The sequence below is a fragment of the Halichondria panicea genome, chromosome 8, assembly GCF_963675165.1.
Source record: "Halichondria panicea chromosome 8, odHalPani1.1, whole genome shotgun sequence".
Classification (NCBI taxonomy): Eukaryota; Metazoa; Porifera; class Demospongiae; order Suberitida; family Halichondriidae; genus Halichondria; species Halichondria panicea.
In genome coordinates this window covers 492,929-508,916 of record NC_087384.1, presented here as the reverse complement: position 1 = coordinate 508,916, position 15,988 = coordinate 492,929, and the positions used below count along the sequence as shown (strand labels likewise).

Below are 15,988 nucleotides of genomic sequence, written 5' to 3'. Positions count from 1 at the left end.
CCGTTACAGAAATTCCATTCATGTCTGCAAAGGTGACCCTTTGGTAATGTCAATAGTCACAGTGAGCCTGTCCCTCACGTGTCACTACGTACTGAGGAGAGGAGGGAAGATCCCGTACCTGTGTACACGCCCACTGGTCCCGTATCCTCAGCAACCAAGCAGCGACATGAATATGCTGGTGGTACATAGTAGTGTTGACCCTGAGGACACAACACCTGACTCAGCTGTAGACACGGGAAGGTGAGTACATGCATGCACTGCATAACTTACAGGGATTTTCAGTGGCTACACTATAGTTCATTTTTGCATAGCTCAGCGTGTGGTAAACTACCATCCACCATGCAGTGTGTGGGCATATCCCTGGGGCTGTTGTGTCAGCTGCCGTTCTGTACCAGACATGCAAGCATTGCATATATACAAGAATAGAGTTAGTAATCACTGTACAGCTTCTTTGTTGTGATGAACTTTAATATAGCGAGGACATCGATATTATTATATATAATTACTTCAATTTAGCACCAGTGTGTCACACAATAAATGCAAATTGTTTGCACCCTGTCAGATTTGGTAACCAACATATCATGTGTACATGTTCATTGTATCTCCTCATGCATACCCCCCACAAAACACGTAATGTTTTATCATGGGCAATGATCCGCATGAGGTATCTATAATAATGTGTCTTCATCATGCACATGATCTTAGCGTTGCATTGGCTAACACATTACATCATTTGTATCCTTAAGCAATCTAGAGTGTCGCTCATGAGATTAAGTGTTATCTAATCTCTTTTTATCTCATTTCATTGAGGCATTTAGGGTTTTGCATGTATTCTACTGATGTTCACATAATCTTCATGTATTTCCACTCTCTATCATAGGTCTGACCCTGGGGGTGTGGTCAGTAGGTGTGGTCCAAATGTTGACGATGAAGAGTTGAAGTTTGCTCTAGCGCTGAGTCGGCATTTGGAAGAGGAGGACACCAGGAAACAACGACACGAAGAAGAGGATTCGAATTGCACAAGTTATCTCTGGAGGAGAATAACTGAATTTTTAAACTTTAAATTAGCGAGGAATATAACTAGTTTTGTCGTGTTGTATTATGCTATGTGTGAAGTCAGTGTATAAATTGTACTATGCAAATTGTTAATTATCCATTGAATAATAGTGGTTGAACCTCTTCAGAAATAGGTTACACGCACCTTTAATTCGAGGCACTTCATTACACATGCGCAATAATCATCCTGCCCCTGAAGCTTGCTGCATGTGAGTCCCCCACCTTTTTCTTTGCTTTTTCTTTGCTGACGCTGCATGTGATCCTAGAGCTAGTCCCAGTGCATGTCTGACCATGCACCACTAAAAAATGCCATTCTCAAAACCTTGCATAGTATATTGTGATTCATGTGAACGTATGCAAGGTTTTGAGAATGGCATTTTTTCTAAGCTATATTATATATAGCTTAGTTTTATTGCCCTTGCTAATAGGATTCCATTGCTATATCAGTAATATAATATTTGTGCTAAAGGTCTATACAACTGCCGAGCTAGAGTTTAGCAAATGCATTGTACATCATATCAGATTATATACCACCCGGGTCTCCTCGTACAGGTATTGGCAGAGCTCCTGAAGTGACCACTATAGAACATATATATAGAAACTGAAAGCAACTGTTTATTTGGCTGAGGATTTTCCACTGGATGTCTGAAATCAAGTCATGCCCATCACATAGACCTCATGGTAAGGGGATTACTTACGATTGTACAGTGTACCTGGGTGTTGCAGCACCAGTATATATATGCATGACCTCCGATGCAGACTGCATCATGTATGATAGCTGCACCGTGGCTACCTTGAGTTGTGCTCCCATGTAGGGCAATATATACACCATATATTTAGTACATCCTATAAGCTATAAGATAGCCACAGTAATTGTATGTACTAGCTGAGAACACTATATAAGAATAGTGATGCTCTTTGACCTTGCATGCTTATAATGGAATGATATATAATGATTATGCATATACATGCATGTACACATTATAGAGGTCACATCAAAGCTAAAAGAGGGCCACAACTATAAGAGTATGCATACTAGTCTATATACTATACGTGGGGAAACATTGTTTTTTTTTGTTCTCTATAAAACTACAGCTATATATAGCTACTTCAGCTTAATTTGGCTTAAAGTTTCTTATACATTATAGTTCTTGCTTTTAATTGTTGATCATGAGGTTGATCATCATCATCAAGCTTGTTTCCCCAAGGCTGCATGTGTAATAGCGGTACCTAGAAAGTAGTCTGTGAGGGTGAACGTTCCGTCGAGATCGATAAACACTGTCAAATCTAGATACTGTGTTACAGTCGCTCCACATCCTTCAACACTCACATCTACGATCAACTCCACCATAGTGCCAGCCACCACTTGGACACCTGCACTGTCAAAAGAAAGCAACTTTAGACCAGTAGCTGCTACTCCATTGGGGCACTGGACTCTCCGATTGTCAACGAGACCTTGTAGTGCGAAGTCGACTGCACTCATTGTAATGACATTGTTTTGTGGCTTGGTAACATCCACCAATGCGTTTGCTTCTTGTGTCTCTGCAGTGGGATCTGACGATCGTACCGACGAATCTGGGGAAAGTATTGGAATGGCTATGGGATAGAGTCCAATTCCGAGATCTTCTTGTCCTCTCCTAACTCTGAGGTACCCACTCTCTCCATAGTTGCTTCCATAGCTATTCTTGATCACCCAAAAATTGACTCCAGTATCAGTGCTCCCGTAGTCCACAATTGTAACATCATGAATAAAGTTTGCAATCGAAGCGGGCGCTGTAGTTGTCAAGACACCGCACCCGTATTGTTTAAAATCCTCGTTCACCCAAATCGAAGTTATCACAACCTGCTTATCCTTAAGAGCATTTATTATGGTGCCATCAGTGTAAGTAGATAGGACTTTGTATTCGGCAATTGTTATTGAGCTTGGACTAAAAGCTAATCTATTTGCACAAGTTGAAAAACAAGTTAGCGGATTTTTTGCTTGGTTTATTCCTGTCGGTAGTCTAGAGCTTAATGGATCATACGGTAAGCAAACATCTGTAGCCACTCCAGTGTCACGATAGTGTCTTAGAGCGCTCGAAGCTTTATCTCCGGAGCAACCATACCCATTATTATCTGTTGCACAACGAGTGGTGTATTGAGCGGAGAGCAGGTCCAATTGTGTGCCAGCTTCTATGTTCCTTGAATCAGTCACTGCATGAGTTGCTGCAAATGCCCAACAGCTGCCACAGCTTCCCTGATTTGCCACTGGAGCCAGAAGGCCAGAACTACGTCTTCCAAGCTGATCAAACTGCGTCACATCACCAAGATCACAAGGTTCATCAATGGTCCGCCATTGTTGCCCAGCTTGTTTCTTGTGTTGGGTCCTATGGTCTAGGATCATCTCGTCCCAGCGACTGGAGCGTCCAGTGATGGACTTGGTTGCTGCCGTAGCAACAACCAAAGCAGTTAGAGCCAGGACAACAATTTTCATCACTTTGTTCATTCTTGCGTTGAGCTGCAGCTGGAGTATATGGATGAATGGTATCAATCATTCTACAGTATTTATATACTACTTCGATCCATGAATTTGGTTAACGTCGCGTGGTTGTGAAATGTATATTCTTATGTGGTAGTACTCACGGTCGTGCTTCTATAGTTTCTGCTATATATTCTATTTATTATCTTGACCCTAATTGATTGATTGATTGATGTGACATGTATTTATTCTACTGACCACCACACCTCCATGCATATGCTTGCATGTATTATGACTTTCATTATTAATATTCTATTTCAGTGTGTTAAGCAGCTGAGAATTGTAATTATGCTTGAGGATACGTGATGTTGCTAGCTCTAGTTAGCCAATAAAAAGTGAGATCTAATTATCTTGATAATTGTTTATCCTCTCCCACACTCCAGGCTATGAACACTCCCCACTTTGCCATGTATTATGACTTTCATTATTAATATTCCATTTCAGTGTGTTAAGCAGCTGGGAATTGTAATCATGCTTGAGGATACGTGACGTTGCTAGCTCTAGTTAGCCAATGAAAAGTGAGATCTAATTATCTTGATAATTGTTTATCCTCTCCCACACTCCAGGCTATGAACACTCCCCACTTTGCCATGCAGGACTTCATCTTCAAATAGCTGCACGCCACAAAGTAAATCCATCCTGTCCGCAATACAACCGCCCTCAGGCTTCCCCGTTAGATTTGGTAATAATTGTAAACAACTCATGTATACACGTTCACTGTGAGTGCTAGAGGCAACACTATATACTCCCTAGTCTTGCATCTTTATTTAATCCATTTCAGAGATTCTTTTCTTCCATCTGATGTCTGCCAAGGTGACTCCTTTGGTATTGTCAATAGTCACAGTGAGCCTGTCCCTCACGTGTCACTACGCACTGAGGAGAGGAGGGAAGATCCCGTACCTGTGTACACGCCCACTGGTCCCGTATCCTTGGCAACTAAGCAGCGACATGGACGTGCTGGTGATGGTGGTGGTAGTAGTGTAGACCCTGAGGACACAACACCTGATCACTCAGCTGTAGACACAGGAAGGTGAGTACATGCACTGTATAAATGTTACATGGATCTACACAGATTTCAGAGTAGTGGCTACATTGTATTTCAATCCTTTCATTTTTGCAGCGTCGGTGGTAAACTACCGTCCACCGTGTGTGGGCATATATATCCCTGAGGCCATTGTATCAGTTGCCATTCTTTACCAGACATGCTAATATTGCATATAGATAAGGGCGTATCGACCGCTGAAGGCTGGAGTTATACGCCCTAGCTTGATATAAAGTTAGTAATCACTGTACAGCTTCTTTGTTGTGATGAACTTTAGCGAGGCCGTATATAGAGATTATTATTTCAATTAATAGCACCAGTGTGTCGCGTGTTATTTGTGGAATCAGTATTATATAATTTATGTATGCTACAAACTGTTTATTATTATTAAAATGCTCCATTGTATTAATAATGGGTTAAGAACAATATATCAGTGTATACACGGGTACTAAAAAAAACACATACATGTACTTCAGAATAAAAACAAACATGATTTCTACAATATTATTATTTCAGCTATTCAGTATTTAAAATGAAGTGTCCAGCACACAGTTCTCTACACACCAGTCTCATAATTTAGGCCACACCCCCTACACCGCCTCCTTGTCTTGCTCCACGCACATCACTAGGTGACGAGCAGCCTTAGCAACGTCATACGCTGAGCTGATGATCTGACGGATTCGATACGCGAGATCTGCCGTCCTGACATTCCGTCTGTAAGCGTTGAGAGGCGTTTCTGACCTCTTGAAGGGACACTTGTACGGCCTGGGAGGAGGGCTTCTGTGTGTGTGGGGTGGGGTGGGTAGGGTAGCCTTAGAACTATACACCAACAAGATAATTAACTTTGTGGGGCTAGGAACTACAAGAAAGTACTAGTACTGGTAAAGACTGCTGGGTATAAATTTAGTCTAAATACTTCAGACTATACACACACAAGTCCAGCAAGTACCACACATGTGTACACAGAATACTGTTGGGAAAATCTCAAGGTATTATAATTTTAAGATATTTGATTGTACATGCACGTTAATACAAAAACTATGATGGGAAAAGGACATACACACTTAAGTGCACAGAGAGAGAGAGAGAGAGAGAGAGAGAGAGAGAGAGAGAGAGAGAGAGAGAGAGAGAGAGAGAGAGAGAGAGAGAGAGAGAGAGAGAGAGAGAGAGAGAGAGGGGGGGGGGAGGGGGAGGGGGAGGGGGAGAGGGAGAGAGAGAGAGAGAGAGAGAGAGGGGGAGGGGGAGTGAGATGGAGAGGGAGAGGGAGAGGGAGAGAGAGAGAGAGGGGGAGAGAGGGGGAAGGGGGAGTGAGATGGAGAGGAGAGAGAGAGAGAGAGAGAGAGAGAGAGAGAGAGAGAGAGAGAGAGAGAGAGATCAGCACAGAATTTCGAAGTGGTGGCTATTTCAATCTTGAAACACAAAATGCAATACATGTTTTAACCACAACCGTCTAATATTGCATATACATGTAGAAAACTAGGTGGTTAAGTGGAGTACCAGGCAACCACCATGCATCCACCAGTGTGTGGGCAGATCTCTGTTGTACGTTGTAGCTGCCATTTTAACAGGCATCAGTTGATTGTACTATGTACTCGCTCTATTTATACCTTGTTTGTTGTGACTGTAATTAAGCTAAACCATTTATTTTCTAATTAATGTATTAACTTGTAACAGTCCTTGATGCTTCTTCAACAAATTTCACAAAATTGAACCACCCCCCCCACACAAACAGCTCCACCACACACACCTACACACACCCACACACAGCTCCACCCCACACACCCACACACACAGCTCCACTGTACAGACCCAGGAGGTGTGCACCATCTCAGAGGAGTGTTTCCAAGTCCCGCCCACCTACCGACGACTCAACACGGGCTCCTACTCTATGGCTAACGAAGAGGAGGAGCTGTTGCAGCTGGCCATACGACAGAGCCTCCTGGAGCAGGGGGAAGGGGACCCGGAGGAACAGCTGAGCTTGAGGGAGGCACTGGGGGACCAGACACTCATGGGGTGAGTGGGTGTTTTTAGTGTGTTTGCAAGCTTTGAGCATATAAGTCTGCATGTATAGTTATATAATTTCAAACTACAGAAATGCCTCAATTTAGTATGTTTTGTGTTACTGCATGTATTATATAATTATACTGATCTTCACACAATCTCCATGGATTTTCCACTTTCTATCGTAGGTCTGGCCATGGGGGTGTGGTCAGTAGGTGTGGTCCAAATGCTGATGATGAAGAGTTGGAGTTTGCCCTAGCGCTGAGTCGGCATTTGGAAGAGGAGGAAGCCAGGAAACGACGACACGAAGAAGAGGATTCGAGAGACGAGGAATCGCAGAGAATACTGAAGTTATCTCTGGAGTTATCTCTGGAGGAGAAATAACTGAAACTTTAAATTAGCGAGGAATAGATGTTTCAAATTAACACCCGTTTTGTATAAATTATGAGTCAGTGTGCTTATAATGATGTGTGGAAAATCAGTCTATTAGACACTGTACTAAAAAAACCCATACCATTTAGATCAATATGCACAAATAAACAACCACTTTAGGCCACACCCTTCTACTCTGCCTCCTTGTCTTGTTGGTGGGTGATCATGAGAGAGCCCTAGTAACTTAGCAACACCATGGAGCAGATCAGTGGATACTCAAGCAAAAGGTACACTAGCTCTGCTACCTTTCAGTTTCTCTGTATCACCATAGAAACTGTACGCACCTGTTTGCATCTAGTTTGCACATGTATTAACATATTCTTGCCCCTCCCCTTTCCCCTGTAGGTAATCACAGCGACTGGGCTCAATATCAAGACCAACACGAGGGTCGAGCATCTCCCAGAGTCGGAGAAGAAGAAACAAAAGAGTGTTAGTCCATTGCAAGACTTTCTGGGGGCCGCACAAACTCATGCGTCTAACTTGCTGGCAGTTGAGGCCACACCCACTGACCACACACCCTCAACGGAGGAGGCTCGACAGAGTACTGGGCCGAGACTGACATTGGAGCAATACTTCACTGAGCCTAACAACAAGGAAGAGCCAGATTGTAAGTGTGTATGAACATAATCTTGTGGTAACTTAACTGAAGAGCTTGTCTGCCAGGCCACTTTATAATATTATGTGTGCCTGTATTTTTTGGCAAATAGTTGTATATTATATTTATGTGCCACCCCTCGTGCAGGTATTGGTAGAGCTCCTGAAGTGACCACTAAAACACAGAAACTGAAAGCAACTGTTTGTTTGGCTGAGGATTTTCCACTGATTGACTGCATCGTGGTATCATAATAGGCTGTACCCCGGCTATATCTTGAGTTGTAGACCCAGGGCAATATATACACCACATTCAGTACATCCTAGATAGCCACATGCAGTAACTGTACTAGCTGAGAACACCATAAATATGGAATATTACTATAATGCTCTTTGAAGCTAAAAGAGGGCCACAACTATAAAGTATATGCATGTATTTGCATACTAGTCTACATTGTTTTTTGGGGGGGGTTCTCTAACTACAGCTATATAGCTACTTCAGCTTTGGCTTAAAGTTTCTTATACAATAATAGTTCTTGCTTTTAATTGTTGATGAGGCTGATCATCACCATGGCAAACAGTAGCAGCATGGAGGCAGTTAGGATCTTAGCCGTGTTTTCGATGCTGCTGTCTTCAATGTTGAAGTCTGTGAGTGTGAACGTTCCGTCGAGATCGATAAACACTGTCAAATCTAGAGTTTTTGTTACAGTCGCTCCACATCCTCCGACACTCGTGTCTACGGTCAACTCCACCATTGTACCAGCCACCACTTGGACACCTGCACTGTCAAAAGAGAGCAAGCTTAGACCAGTAGCTGCTACTCCATTGGGGCACTGGACTTGCTGATCGTCAACAAGACCTTGTAGTGCGAAGTCGACTGCACTCATTGTTGTGATATCATTTTGTGGCTCGGTAACAGCCACCAATGCGCATGCTTTTTGTGTTTCTGCAGTGGGATCTGACGATGATGCTGACGAATCTGGGAAAAGTAGTGGAATAGATATGGGATAGAGTCCAAGTCCGAGATCTCCTTGTCCCCTTCTAACTCTGTAGTACCCACTCTCTCCATAGTTGCTTCCCCAGCTATTCTTGAGTACCCAAAAATCGACCAAAGCAGTGTCGTTTTCGTAGTCCACAATTGTAACATCATGAGTAAAGTTTGCATTTGAAGCTGACGCTGTAGTTGTCAAGACACCACACCTGTATTGTTCGAAATCCTTGTTCACCCAAATCGAAGTTATCACAACCTGCCCACTGTCGAGAGCATCTATTATAGTGTCATCAGTGTATACAGCTAGGACCTTGTAGTTGGGAATTTTTATTGAGCTTGGATCAAAAGCTGATCCATCTCCACATTCCGAAAAACAAGGTTTTGCATTGCTTGCTTTCCAGGCGAAGTCATCTACTTTAATACTGGCTGGTGGTTTAGAACTTAATTCATTATACGGTAAACAAACATCTGTAGCCACCCCAGTGTCACGATAGTGTTCTAGAGCATTCACAGCAAAATCTCCACAGCAACCATACCCACTATTGTCTGTTGCACACCGAGTGGTGTATTGAGCGGAGAGCAGGTCCAATTGTCTACCAGCTGCTAGGTTCCTTGTATCAGACACTGCATGAGCTGCTGCAAATGCCCAACAGCTGCCACACTGTCCCTGATTTCCCACTGGAGCCAAAAAACCAGAATTACGTCTTTGAAGCTTGTCAAACCGAGTCACATCACCAAGATCACAAGGTTCATCAATGGTCCGCCACTGTCGCCCAGCTTGTCTCTTGTGTCGGACACCATGGTCATGGATCATCTGGTCCCAGCGACTGGAGCGTCCAGTGATGGGCTTGGTTGCTGCTGTAGCAACAACCAAAGCAGTTAGAGCCAGGACAACAATTTTCATCACTTCGTTCATTCTTGCGTTGAGCTGCAGCTGGAGTATACGGATGAATGGTATCAATCATTCTACGGTATTTATATACTATATACTTCAATCATGAATTTAGTTAACGTGGTTATAAAATGTATTCTTATTTGGTACTCACCGTTGTGTTAGTTTCACAATATTTATTATTTTCATTGATTGATATGACATGTATTTATTCTACTGGCCACCACACCTTCATGCATATGCTTGCTTGTATTATGACTTTACTATATGTATTCTTAGATCCACTCGAGCTAGTGTGTATATAAGTGGTATAATTCCCAGGGAATTATAAGTATGCTTGAGGATAAAAATGATGCAATGTTGCTAGCTGTAGTTAGCCAATGAAAAGTGAGATCTAATTATCTTGATCGTTGTTTACCCTCTCCCACACTCCAGGCTATGAACACTCACCACTTTGCCAAGGTGAAGGACTTCATCAATCTACAAATGCCCTCAGGCTTCCCTGTCAGATTTAGTAAACAACATCATGAACGTGTACATTGCACATTGTCACATTCACTGTTAGCCTCGTTCCCAGTCTCATTGTCTCTATAGTTAGGCCGCTAACTAGTATTTTTAACTTTAAAAAAATTGGCCTGGAATCGAGGCTAGCTCACTGCATGTATATGCATATTGCATTGTATCTCTTCATATCTCCCACACTACTCTTTAGTTCTCGAATTGCATCTTTATTTTATTTCCTCCGTTACAGAAATTCCATTCGTGTCTGCAAAGGTGACCTTTGGTAATATCAATAGTCACAGTGATCCTGTCCCTCACGTGTCATTACGCACTGAGGAAAGGAGGGAACATCCCATACCTGTGTACACGCCCACTGTGTATCCTCGGCAACCAAGCAGCGACATGGACATGCTGGTGGTATAGGTAGTAGTGTTGACCCTGAGGACACAACACCTGACTCAGCTGTAGACACGGGAAGGTGAGTACATGCATGCACTGCATAACTTACAGGGATTTTTTCAGTGGCTACAATGTATTTCATTTTTGCATAGCTCAGCGTGTGGTAAACTACCATCCACCATGCAGTGTGTGGGCATATCCCTGGGGCTGTTGTGTCAGCTGCCATTCTGTACCAGACATGCAAGCATTGCATATATACAAGAATAGAGTTAGTAATCACTGTACAGCTTCTTTGTTGTGATGAACTTTAAATTAGCGAGATTACAATTTAGCACCAGTGTGTAGTGTTTTATTAATCACAAGTATTATATATAGTGTGTCTATTTAATTATTATATATATACGTATGTTACAAGCTGTATATTATTATTATATCAATGAAGTGGGTGGACTACGTACTGAATGCATGGTTTATTCATTCGCTTATATGGCATTATCTGCGACATGGAAAGGGTTCGAATAATCGAGATTCTACTATGATTATCATAATAGTTATGTTACTACCTAATGTGCTGTATTTTTATATCTAAAAAAATCCGTATATATATATATGGAATTATAAAAGATCACATCAAAGCTATAGGGTCATAACTACTGTATCCTATATGTACCTCCTATATAGGTAAACACATTTGGGGGTTTTATAACTATAGCTACTTCAATAGTTCTTGCTTTTAATTGTTGATCACGAGGTTGATCATCACCATGGCAAACATTAGCAGCATAGAGGCAGTTAGAATCTTAGCCGTGTTATAATCTGTGAGGGTGAACGTTCCGTCGAGATTGATAAACACTGTCAAATCCAGAGTTTTCGTTACATTCGCTCCACATCCTTCGAGACTCACATCTACGATCAACTCCACCATAGTGCCAGCCACCAATTGAATACCTGCACTGTTAAAAGAGATCAAGTTTATACCAGTAGCTGCTTCTCCATTGGGGGGGAACCCACACTGCACTCTCTGATTGTCAGCAAGACCTTGTAGCGCAAATTCGACAGCGCTCATTGTAATGTCATTGTTTTGTGGATTTGCAACAGCCTCTAGTGCGCATGTTTTTTGTGTCTCTGTAGTGGGGTCTGATGGCAGTAACATTGAATCTGGAGAGAGTAGGGGAATGTGCATGTGATAGTTTCCAATTCCAAATATTCCTTGTCCTCTCCTCACTCTGTAGTACCCACTCTCTCCACGATTGCTTCCATAGCTATTCTTAATCACCCAAAAATTAGTTCCAGTATCGGTAGTTCCATAGTCTACAATTACAACGGAGTGATATTTAAGTATTTCCAAGGGTGGATCACTAGGTGTCAAGACACCACACCTGTACCTATAAACGTCTGTATTCAACTCTATCGGAGTTACCACTACATGTCCATTGCTCAGAGCGTTTATAATGGTGCCTTCATTGTAAGTTTTTAAAGTATTGATGTCATCAATTGTAATCGATATTGGATCGAAGGCTGATCCATCTGCACAAGTTGAAAAACAAGTTAGAGGGTTAGCTGCTTTGTAGTTTCCTGTATAGCCTGTCGGTGGTAGAGAACTTAATTCATTATATGGCAAACAAACGTCTGTAGCCACCCCAGTGTGTCGGTAGTGTTTTAGAGCATTCACAGGATCATCTCCACAACAACCGTATCCACTCGTACGCGTATCATTTGTTGCACACCGAGCTGTGTATTGAGCGGATAGCAAATCCAATCGTCTACCAGCTGCTAGGTTCCTTGTATCAGACACTGCATGAGCTGCTGCAAATGCCCAACAGCTGCCACAGCATCCCTGATTTCCCACTGGAGCCAGAAGACCAGAATTACGTCTTCCAAGCTGATCAAACCGGGTCACATCACCAAGTGTGCAAGGTTCAAATATTGTCTGCCACTCTCGTGCTTGTCTCTTGTGTCTTGTCTCGTGGTCTTGGATCATCTGGTCCCAGCGACTGGAGCGCCCAGTGATGAGCTCGGTTGCTGCCGTAGCAACAACCAAAGCAGATAGAACCAGGACAACAATATTCATCACTTTGTTAATTCTTGCATAGAGTATAATATTTGCATGTACCATGCAACTAACCTTATATATGCCACTTCGATCATGACCCTGGTTCATACATTTTTGTGACCATTAAAATTTGACCTTCAGTATAAAATGTATGTAAGTATACTCCTATCTGGTTACTCACCGTCGGCTCCCACATAAATTGTTTTCCTATGAGACCTTTTGTATAAACTATGACCATCTCCCACACACTCCAGGCTATGAACACTCACCACTTTGCTGAGGTGAAGAATTTCATCCGAACCTTCAAATGCCCTCAGGCTTCCCTGTCAGATTTGGTATAACCAACATATCATGTGTACATGTTCATTGTATCTCCTCATGCATACCCCCCACAAAACACGTAATGTTTTATCATGGGCAATGATCCGCATGAGGTATCTATAATAATGTGTCTTCATCATGCACATGATCTTAGCGTTGCATTGGCTAACACATTACATCATTTGTATCCTTAAGCAATCTAGAGTGTCGCTCATGAGATTAAGTGTTATCTAATCTCTTTATCTCATTTCATTGAGGCATTTTAGGGTTTTGCATGCATTCTACTGATGTTCACATAATCTTCATGTATTTCCACTCTCTATCGTAGGTCTGACCCTAGGGGTGTGGTCAGTAGGCGTGGTCCAAATGTTAACGATGAAGAGTTGAAGTTTACCCTAGCGCTGAGTCGGCATTTGGAAGAGGAGGACACCAGGAAACAACGACACGAAGAAGAGGATTCGAATTGCACAAGTTATCTCTGGAGGAGAAATAACCGAATTTTTAAACTTTAAATTAGCGAGGAATATAACTAGTTTTATCGTGTTGTATTATGCTATGTGTGAAATCAGTGTATAAATTGTACTATGCAAATTGTTAATTATCCATTGAATAATAGTGGTTGAACCTCTTTAGAAATAGGTTACACGCACCTTTAATTCGAGGCACTTCATTACACATGCGCAATAATCATCCTCTGCCCCTTGAAGCTTGCATGTGAGTCCCCCACCTTTTTCTTTGCTTTTTCTTTGCTGACGCTGCATGTGATCCTAGCTAGCTAGTCCCAGTGCATGTCTGACCATGCACCACTAAAAAATGCCATTCTCAAAACCTTGCATAGTATATTGTGATTCATGTGAACGTATGCAAGGTTTTGAGAATGGCATTTTTTCTAAGCTATATTATATATAGCTTAGTTTTATTGCCCTTGCTAATAGGATTCCATTGCTTTAATATCAGTACTATAATATTTGTGCTAAAGGTCTATACAACTGCCGAGCTAGAGTTTAGCAAATGCATTGTACATCATATCAGATTATATACCACCCGGGTCTCCTCGTACAGGTATTGGCAGAGCTCCTGAAGTGACCACTATAGAACATATAGAAACTGAAAGCAACTGTTTGTTTGGCTGAGGATTTTCCACTGGATGTCTGAAATCAAGTCATGCCCATCACATAGACCTCATGGTAAGGGGTTTACTTACGATTGTACAGTGTACCTGGGTGTTGCAGCACCAGTATATATATGCATGACCTCCGATGCAGACTGCATCATGTATGATAGCTGCACCATGGCTACCTTGAGTTGTGCTCCCATGCAGGGCAATATATACACCATATTTAGTACATCCTATAAGCTATAAGATAGCCACAGTAATTGTATATGTACTAGCTGAGAACACTATATAAGAATAGTGATACTCTTTGACCTTGCATGCTTATAATGGAATGATATATAATGATTATGCATATACATGCATGTACACATTATAGAGGTCACATCAAAGCTAAAAGCCTGAGGGCCACAACTATAAAAATATGCATACTAGTCTATATCCTACGTGGGGAAACATTGTTTTTTTTTGGTTCTCTATAAAACTACAGCTATATAGCTACTTCAGCTTTGGCTTAAAGTTTCTTATACATTAGTTCTTGCTTTTAATTGTTAATCTTGAGGCTGATCTTCATCATGAAGCTCGTTTTCCAAAGGCTCTGTAATAGCGGTGCCTAGAACGTAGTCAGTGAGGGTGAACATTCCGTCAAGATCGATAAACACTCTCAAACTTAGATGCTGTGTTACAGTCGCTTCACATTCTTCGACACTCGTGCGTACAATCAACTCCACCATTGTACCAGCCACCACTTGGACACCTGCACTGTCAAAAGAGAGCAAGCTTAGACCAGTAGCTGCTTCTCCATTGGGGCACTTGACTTGCTCATCCTCAACAAGACCTTGTAGTGCGAAGTCGACTGCACTCATTGTTGTGACATCACTATATGGGTCGGTAACATCCACTAATGCATTTGCTTCTTGTGTCTCTGCAGTGGGATTCGGCGATGGTACCGACGAATCTGGGGAAAGTATTGGAATGGCTATGGGATAGAGTCCAAGTCCGAGGTCTTCTTTTCCTCTCCTAACTCTGAAGTACCCACTCTCTCCATAGTCGCTTCCATAGCTATTCTTAATCACCCAAAAATCGACTCCAGTATCGGTGCTCCCGTAGTCCACAATTGTAACATCATGAATATGAATAAACTTTGCAATCGAAGCTGGTGCTGTAGTTGTCAAGACACCGCACCCGTATTGTTTGAAATCCTCGTTCACCCAAATCGAAGCTATCACAACCTGCTCTTGGTTAAGAGCATTTATTATGGTTTCATCAGTGTAAGTAGATAGGACTTCGTATTCGGGAATTTTTATTGAGCTTGGACTAAAAGTTAATCCATCTGCACAAGTTGAAAAACAGGTTAGGGGATATTCTGCTTGGTTTATTCCTATCGATGGTGTAGAGCTTAATGGATCATACGGCAAACAAACATCTGTAGCCACCCCGGTGTCACGATAGTGTTTTAGAGCGCTCGAAGCTTTATCTCCGGAGCAACCGTATCCACTATTGTCTGTTGCACAACGAGTGGTGTATTGAGCGGAGAGCAGGTCCAATTGTTCACCAGCTTCTATGTTCCTTGAATCAGACACTGCATGAGCTGCTGCAAATGCCCAACTGCTGCCACAGCTTCCCTGATCTCCCACTGGAGCTAGAAGGTCAGAATTACGTCTTTTAAGCTCGTCAAACTGCGTCACATCACCAAGATCACAAGGTTCATCAATGGTCTGCCATTGTTGCCCAGCTTGTTTCTTGTGTTGGGTCCTATGGTCTAGGATCATCTCGTCCCAGCGACTGGAGCGTCCAGTGATGGACTTGGTTGCTGCCGTAGCAACAACCAAAGCAGTTAGAGCCAGGACAACAATTTTCATCACTTTGTTCATTCTTGCGTTGAGCTGCAGCTGGAGTATATGGATGAATGGTATCAATCATTCTACAGTATTTATATACTACTTCGATCCATGAATTTGGTTAACGTCGCGTGGTTGTGAAATGTGTATTCTTATGTGGTAGTACTCACGGTCGTGCTTCTATAGTTTCTGCTATATATTCTATTTATTATCTTGACCCTAATTGATTCATTGAT

At 42.2% G+C, this 15,988-nt stretch overlaps 7 protein-coding genes across 8 annotated transcripts in view; 3 read left to right on the top strand and 4 right to left on the bottom strand.

Annotated features, from left to right (window-relative positions):
- Positions 1–7,098, top strand: part of LOC135339358 (ankyrin repeat domain-containing protein 13D-like) — a 36,781-nt gene extending 29,683 nt beyond the window's left edge. Inside the window, exon 14 of the mRNA XM_064535430.1 lies at positions 7,041–7,098. The gene's annotated coding sequence lies outside the window, so the exon portion shown is untranslated. The remainder of the gene's footprint in view (positions 1–7,040) is intronic.
- LOC135339370 (uncharacterized) lies at positions 152–7,098 on the top strand. 2 transcript variants are annotated; one of them, XM_064535443.1, is made up of 3 exons: positions 152–240; positions 6,411–6,629; positions 6,806–7,098. In XM_064535443.1, exons 1-3 carry the CDS (start codon positions 167–169, stop codon positions 6,999–7,001), a joined length of 489 nt encoding a protein of 162 aa, XP_064391513.1. In that variant the 5' UTR covers positions 152–166; the 3' UTR covers positions 7,002–7,098. The 2 variants fall into 2 exon arrangements, with proteins under 2 accessions (XP_064391513.1, XP_064391514.1); XM_064535444.1 differs by lacking the exon at positions 152–240 and adding an exon at positions 5,556–5,605.
- LOC135339367 (cathepsin B-like cysteine proteinase 3) lies at positions 1,989–3,588 on the bottom strand. Its single transcript, XM_064535440.1, has one exon. It carries the CDS (start codon positions 3,539–3,541, stop codon positions 2,246–2,248), a length of 1,296 nt encoding a protein of 431 aa, XP_064391510.1. The 5' UTR covers positions 3,542–3,588; the 3' UTR covers positions 1,989–2,245.
- Positions 7,099–7,244: 146 nt separating the features above from the next.
- Positions 7,245–7,963, top strand: LOC135340182 (ankyrin repeat domain-containing protein 13B-like). The gene is made up of 3 exons (XM_064536504.1): positions 7,245–7,325; positions 7,395–7,656; positions 7,792–7,963. Exons 1-3 carry the CDS (start codon positions 7,245–7,247, stop codon positions 7,893–7,895), a joined length of 447 nt encoding a protein of 148 aa, XP_064392574.1. The 3' UTR covers positions 7,896–7,963.
- Positions 7,964–8,009: 46 nt separating this feature from the next.
- Positions 8,010–9,547, bottom strand: LOC135339366 (cathepsin B-like cysteine proteinase 3). The gene has a single exon (XM_064535439.1). It carries the CDS (start codon positions 9,545–9,547, stop codon positions 8,183–8,185), a length of 1,365 nt encoding a protein of 454 aa, XP_064391509.1. The 3' UTR covers positions 8,010–8,182.
- A 1,440-nt stretch (positions 9,548–10,987) lies between these two features.
- LOC135339364 (cathepsin B-like cysteine proteinase 4) lies at positions 10,988–12,539 on the bottom strand. The gene has a single exon (XM_064535436.1). The coding sequence runs from the start codon at positions 12,537–12,539 to the stop codon at positions 11,157–11,159; it is 1,383 nt and encodes a 460-aa protein (XP_064391506.1). The 3' UTR covers positions 10,988–11,156.
- A 1,691-nt stretch (positions 12,540–14,230) lies between these two features.
- On the bottom strand, positions 14,231–15,836 carry LOC135339344 (gut-specific cysteine proteinase-like). The gene has a single exon (XM_064535414.1). It carries the CDS (start codon positions 15,783–15,785, stop codon positions 14,463–14,465), a length of 1,323 nt encoding a protein of 440 aa, XP_064391484.1. The 5' UTR covers positions 15,786–15,836; the 3' UTR covers positions 14,231–14,462.
- Between the last annotated feature and the right edge of the window lie 152 nt (positions 15,837–15,988).

Bases quoted from the DNA above. Each gene is read 5' to 3' on its own strand.
- LOC135339370 (XM_064535443.1), top strand. From the start codon at position 167: ATGAATATGCTGGTGGTACATAGTAGTGTTGACCCTGAGGACACAACA. The intron at 241-6,410 runs GTGAGTACATGC...CCACACACACAG, and splicing joins TCAGCTGTAGACACGGGAAG to CTCCACTGTACAGACCCAGG. The intron at 6,630-6,805 runs GTGAGTGGGTGT...TTTCTATCGTAG, and splicing joins GGGGACCAGACACTCATGGG to GTCTGGCCATGGGGGTGTGG.
- LOC135339367 (XM_064535440.1), bottom strand. From the start codon at position 3,541: ATGAACAAAGTGATGAAAATTGTTGTCCTGGCTCTAACTGCTTTGGTT.
- LOC135340182 (XM_064536504.1), top strand. From the start codon at position 7,245: ATGGAGCAGATCAGTGGATACTCAAGCAAAAGGTACACTAGCTCTGCT. The intron at 7,326-7,394 runs GTACGCACCTGT...TTTCCCCTGTAG, and splicing joins TCTGTATCACCATAGAAACT to GTAATCACAGCGACTGGGCT. The intron at 7,657-7,791 runs GTAAGTGTGTAT...CCCCTCGTGCAG, and splicing joins CAACAAGGAAGAGCCAGATT to GTATTGGTAGAGCTCCTGAA.
- LOC135339366 (XM_064535439.1), bottom strand. From the start codon at position 9,547: ATGAACGAAGTGATGAAAATTGTTGTCCTGGCTCTAACTGCTTTGGTT.
- LOC135339364 (XM_064535436.1), bottom strand. From the start codon at position 12,539: ATGGTACATGCAAATATTATACTCTATGCAAGAATTAACAAAGTGATG.
- LOC135339344 (XM_064535414.1), bottom strand. From the start codon at position 15,785: ATGAACAAAGTGATGAAAATTGTTGTCCTGGCTCTAACTGCTTTGGTT.